This window comes from Benincasa hispida, chromosome 9 (genome assembly GCF_027475165.1).
Source record: "Benincasa hispida cultivar pf3 chromosome 9, pf3_genome.v1.1, whole genome shotgun sequence".
NCBI classification, from domain to species: Eukaryota; Viridiplantae; Streptophyta; class Magnoliopsida; order Cucurbitales; family Cucurbitaceae; genus Benincasa; species Benincasa hispida.
Window position 1 is genome coordinate 17364006 of NC_143486.1, and position 6216 is coordinate 17370221.

The 6216-nt window shown below is 30.0% G+C and overlaps 1 protein-coding gene across 1 annotated transcript; it reads right to left on the minus strand.

Annotated features, from left to right (window-relative positions):
- Nucleotides 1-2641: 2641 nt before the first annotated feature.
- Nucleotides 2642-5799, minus strand: LOC120085358 (putative pectinesterase 53). Its single transcript, XM_039041302.2, has 5 exons — nucleotides 5321-5799; nucleotides 4862-5054; nucleotides 4418-4621; nucleotides 3921-4156; nucleotides 2642-2911 (listed from the first exon to the last, which is right to left on the minus strand). The coding sequence occupies exons 1-5, from the start codon at nucleotides 5677-5679 to the stop codon at nucleotides 2743-2745; spliced, it is 1161 nt and encodes a 386-aa protein (XP_038897230.1). The 5' UTR covers nucleotides 5680-5799; the 3' UTR covers nucleotides 2642-2742.
- Between the last annotated feature and the right edge of the window lie 417 nt (nucleotides 5800-6216).

The following is a 6216-nucleotide window of genomic DNA, read 5'->3' on the forward strand; positions in this document are numbered from 1 at the left end:
GAAAAATGGTTCATGTATTTAGTAGGGAGGACTCATCATGTAATACCTTTTTCTTTCTATTCCTTTCTTTCTTTCATTCTTACCCTATGCTCACCACCCTAAATATTTCTCCATAGATCCAATTTTTCAACCCCAACTAATCAACACTCAACAGTCACTCGCTCTTCGAAGCTAGGGATAAAAACGTAAGTAAGAAAGAACTCTTTTCTGACCTAACAATGTATCAAAGAAGATATCAAAGCTATTAAATTATGAGAAACTATGTTTTCTTCTTTAGTAATTTTACAAAAATGGATAACATTTTAATTTGTATGTTTGAAATTCCAAAAATTTACAAATTATTATAACGTATTCGCGTGTTTGAAATTCTATAAATTTTTAAATTCAAAATTTTCTTATTATTTGAAAGTTCAATTTCATACAAAAAAAAAAAAAAAAAAAATCAAATTCAACTTCTTTTTCTTTATTTTCAACTTCAAAATGATTCATATTCAAGGCTCATTTTCTTGAAATGAAAAGTTCAAATCCCCTTATTTTCACATTTTTTCCAACAAAAGTTACAAAATCTACAAGAACCCTTCACCCAAAAATAATAATTAATAACAAAAAAAAAAAAAAGAAAAAAAAGAAAAAAAGCAATCCAACGCTCATTGACCCCATGCAAAATTTGGCATGGAGGTTGACCAACTCTTCACCTTATAAAAAACAACACAACAAAGTAATGCACAAAAACACAACCAATTAGATTTTTTTTTTTTTATCTCCTAAACAAACATTTTGTTTTTGTTTGGAAGAAAAGAAAGTTTTGCATGTAAAAGCTACCAATGAAATTAAATTTCTTGTGCCTCTAATAAAAAACTTTAATTTTCATTTAACTATATATTATGACTACCTTATTTATATTCCATAATGAAAAACTCTTCTCTTTCCTTCAAGCTTTCAACATCTCCTCAAAGAGTTCGTCATCGACAAAAATGTCGTCTCTATTGGTGTTATTGAAGGCTTTAACGGGAGTCTATAGACATGACGATGATATTGAAGGGTATGATGGTGATTTTAACAGGAAGCTTGATGGGTCCAAAAATGGGAGTGGATTATTTGAGTTTGAGTTTTTGAGCTATGTAACAATGGAAGGTGGTGGAGTAGAGGATGAAGAGGAGTTGAAGAAGACATGGAAGTTGCTTGGAGAGAGCTGCCTTTGGCCTTGAAAATTAATCTACTAAATTATATTATGTTGTTGTTGTTTTTTCCTTTGTGTTTCCTCATAATAATCTCCCCCATTAAATAATTAAATATAATTGCCTTTCAATTTTATCAAAGTATTTCCAGTATCCCTTTCATTTATGATACCTTCAAATTAATCTTCTCAGTAACTATTATTACAATTATTTGTAAGAAATTTATATTTGGATGCATTCTCGACATCATACATTTTTGTGCAGTTCACTTAAGTGTTCAATCACAAATTGTCACATGATAAATTTTTCTTCTTCTTTTTTTTCATAAAAAATATGTTATATATATATATATATATATCTTCTTTTGTGTGATTAAAAGGGATACATAGAGATGGTGCAGTCTAGATAAGTTGCACCTGTAAAAAGCATGTATATGTAAGCCACATAATACAACCAAAAGTTATAGGAAAAATGTCAATTGATGGCCATAGAAGAGATTAAAAAATTAGAAGATTTTGATATTTTGAACTTCTCATTGTAATTATCGATCTCTTTGATCTTTTGATATTAATGAGTCTACTTTTAGATTTGGAATGTGACGAGGGTACTAAAGATATGTGAGCTTAGTTGAGATGTTTGAGTGTATCCCTTGATCCTTTCTATCATTTAAGTATCTTGCTCCAAAAAACGATCGGAAGATTTTGAAGATTAGGTTGTTGAAAATGTAATTGTTTCTTTGTAGTCCATCATTATTGTTATTGAAATTTGGGTTAAAAAAGATTGTTGGGTGATGTTGTTAACGATGTTTAAAATGTTGATGTAAATAAACATGTCAAGATATCAATTTAATAGGCATGTCGACGGAAATATTGGTAAAACATCAATGGCGATGGATATCTCTAGAAAAATTATAAAAATAAAAATATTTAAATTGATAAATAAATATTTTATACATTTTAAATAAGTTCACATATTTATTATTTTTATTATATTTACATTGATGATTTTTTATTGCTCAACTTTTATGTATCTTGGAGTTTTTTATGATACAATGAAAATGTAGAGTTATCTCTCTTGTCGATATCAAACTCATAGAAATATGAAAATATTGATCAAAATTTCACCCTATCGACAATTTAGGAGCATATTAAAACATAAGAGTAACTTAAAGCTTTTTAAAACATCAAAAACCCTTTTTTCTTTGAAAAGAAAAAACAAGCATTGTGAGATTAAGACATATTTTTTTAACCTAACTTGGGCATACAACATTTTAAAAATGGGAAATATACATGAATAATGTATAAAGTTATAAAAGTACCTTTCAACAACTTTTTCCCCCCCAAATAATCAATCCATTTCTACTTGATTTCCTCTTCATGCATTTAAATTTCCATGCAATATTACATATAGTAGAACATACATATATATATATATATAGATATAGAAAAATCAAGCTCAATAAATTTAGAGGAAACTAAAATCATCCCTTTTTAAAAATATTTGGATATAATATACATCCAAAAGATTATGCAATGTGAAAGTGCATAAATTTTGGGAACAAATTTTAATTAAGAGAGTAACTATAAGGGGTAAGAAGCCAAGAATCAGCCTCAACATAGTGAGTCCCAATGAAAGGTTGAGCCTCTTCATCTGTTAAGTTGTGAGCCCATTGCACTCTTCTTGTTAAATTTGCACCTGGTCCACTACACTTGTACTCTCCATAATACACAGTCCTATACACAATACAAATACACAAAAATACATTCATTTACTCTTAGATTTCATACACGAAGCCATGACATACTCTCGAGATTCAACCTGAATATAACTAAGTGGTACAGTTCAAGTATCATATACTAAAGTTTAGAGGTCCAAATGTTGTTGAATTCAAAAAAAAAAAAAAAAAAAACATCTTGAGTTTTGAGTAAAATTTGAATTGTCTCTATAATTTTAGAAATTAATATATAGTGTCTATGGTTTTAAAATTTTCAATTTGTTGGTCCTTAAAATATAGTCAAACTTCACATATTGTCATTACTAATTAAAAGTTTTAATTTTCTCCCTATTGTTTAAGGTTAACTTTTACAAACAATCCATGTCAATATCTTATCAACATTTTTTTTCTTCAATTTAGTAGTTTCGAGTAATTATGTGTTAGTTGGTTCTATCTTATGAGATTTAATCAAACTATTAGAACCAAATTGAAACTAAACTCATAAAATAACAACTCAATTGAAAATTTTAAAATTAATTAACATATATATACAAGGACCAAATGGAAGGTAATTAAGGCTAAACTATATGGGAATAGGAAATTAAAATTTTTAACAACGTAATGAAATTTTTTTTTGTCCAAATCTAGGACCAAATTCATAATTTAACCCAAAAAAAAAAGAAAAACTTCTACTAATTCCCATGTTTCACCTTTTAAGATACGAATAATTACCAAATTACCCTTTGCATTTTGTCTAATTAGCACAAAGCACACCTCATTTGTTCTTAAAAAATGATTTTACACACCCATTTAAATATTAGTGAAATCTATAAGTCATATTCATAAGCAATCCTTCAATTAAAATTAGATCTTATATATGTGTAGTATACCATATATAAATACTACATTCATTTTCTTTTAAAAAAAGTGATATATGATTTAAAAATTCACAAGTCATATGGGATATTTATGAAGGAAAAAAATTGGAAAAAAAATGAAAGGGAAAAATAAAGAGAGAAAATTCTTACAAATGGCGTTTTAGGGAGCCCCAATCATTCCAACCTTGAGGAAGAACAATATTATCCATAAAAGTATATGAAAAAACAACTCTTGAATAATCTCCCCAAGCTCTTCCTAAGTAAATCTGTCCACTTCCTGTTACAATACAATCTTTGAATGAAAACCCACTTTCCATTGATGATTTTAATCCCTTCTGAGCAGTCAATGAAGCCACTTTCTTTGCTATGGACTTCAGATAACATTTCTGCACACAAATCCATTTTCCAATAATCACCCAACAATATATATAATAGCGGATTTTCAAAAATAGAAAAATAAGGAAACTATTTACGCAAAATAGCAAAATTTCAATTTTCTTTGATGGAGGTGGATAAAAAACTCTATCGGTATTTTTTTTGCTATTTCTATAAATAGTTTGACATTTTTTTTATTAGTAAAATTTTTTCAATATAATATATAATTAAAATAAACAAATTAATTAGGCCAGAACTTTAATTAATTTAACCTCATAGAAGGACCTTCCATAGCCAAATATGAAGTCCACTGAGCCTTGGATGTAGCAATTGTTGAAGTAATGAAGGCCTTTGTGATCATATAGTGTGTCTTGATCCCCATAAAAGCTGCAATTGTGAAATGCAGCTTTTGTTCCTGATATTCGCAACGCCACTCCTTGTCCTTGAACTGATCCAATCTCGTGTGTTGCCGTATTCTGCAAACTCACGATCATCGAAAAAGCTATTTTATATCAGTTTTTTTTATTATTATTAAAATAATAAAAAAAATGTCTCATACTAATAAAGATGTTTTTTTAATGTCTTAATTTTGCTTTGGATTGGAATTGTGGGAGAATCTTATTTATTTATTTAATTTAGGATTTATGGTTCAGGGAAGTGTGAATTTAGTATATCAAAGGGTTTCTTTTTGGAAGGATTAAAAAAGAATCTTTTACCTCAAACTTTATATTGATAGCTACAAAATAATTGGCATCTACAGCCACAGTTGCACTCTTCAAAGTCCCCAATGGCTTTCCATCTTCTCCGGTCACCGACGCCGTGGCATTTCCCGTGATGGTCGGTGGGTCATCATTGACGTTTCCAAGAAATGTCACGAATGGTAGGCTTTTAGGGATGGTGATTTTTTCACTGGACTCAATCCACATTATTTTACTTCATTAGTACACGGATAGGATATTTGTAAATGAGCAATACTTGAGTGCACTCTAAGATATACCAATCTTTGTGCGGACTTTAAAAAAAAAAAAAAAAAAATTCAATCGGATAAGATGCACAAAGATAGATGTAGTCTAAGATGTACGTAAGTATTTTTCATAATTGGTAATTAACATTTTAATAACAAAGATGATATATATGAATTTTGCTAATTTTACACAAAGATGCAAAAATATTACCTGTAAACTCCTGGATTGATGACCAAAATGACTCTTTTACTATTAGGTTTGGGAATGCTACCAAGAGCTTCTCCAACTGTTCTAAAGTCACCCGTCCCGTCCTGGCTAACGGTTATTCTCACTTTGTTCATCTCGGCCTTTTTCAATTTATAGTCAAGAACTCCGCCACCCTTATAAGACCGGCCGAGTTTGGCAGCTGACCGGGCTACTGAACCAGCTTTGTTCTTGTAATTTTGAAGGTTCCATGACAGCCAGTTCTTGTAGTCCTCCCTTCCCTCCTCAGCATTCAGTGAATAGGATGGTAGGAACAAATTACACACAAAAAGGAGAAGTAGTAGAATAATTTTGATGTCATTCATTGCAAGCCAATGAGAATAGCTAACAAATGGCCCTAATTTTTTTTCTATGTATAAAAAAAACCCTAGAAAATTATCAATATATATGTGTGTAAGAGAGAGACTTTGATTTTTAGGATCCAATTGGCAGACCAATCACATGGCTTCTTCAAGAATATAATATTCCACTAGGGACTCTATAGGACCCATTTGACAAGGGCTATTTTGTTGGGTACAAATTGTCATTTGTGTATAATGGAGAAGGCATGGCTGTATTCCATATCAAAACCCAAAGTGGTAGATTGATATGATATTTAGGGTCACCCTCCTACAAATATTGTGGGGCAATGCTATAGGGAATTGAACTCTCTCAATGGACCCTTAGTTTGTGACCACCTATATATGTGCCCTTAAATATATTTTCAACATCAAAACTCGAGTAGTAGTAGGAAGGGCTAACTTTGTAATTTGCGTGCTTGCTCACATCAAAATGCTGTAACCCTTTTCTATTTTTCAACGTATAGTTTCTATTATGACATTGCATATCTTTGTGTATTTATA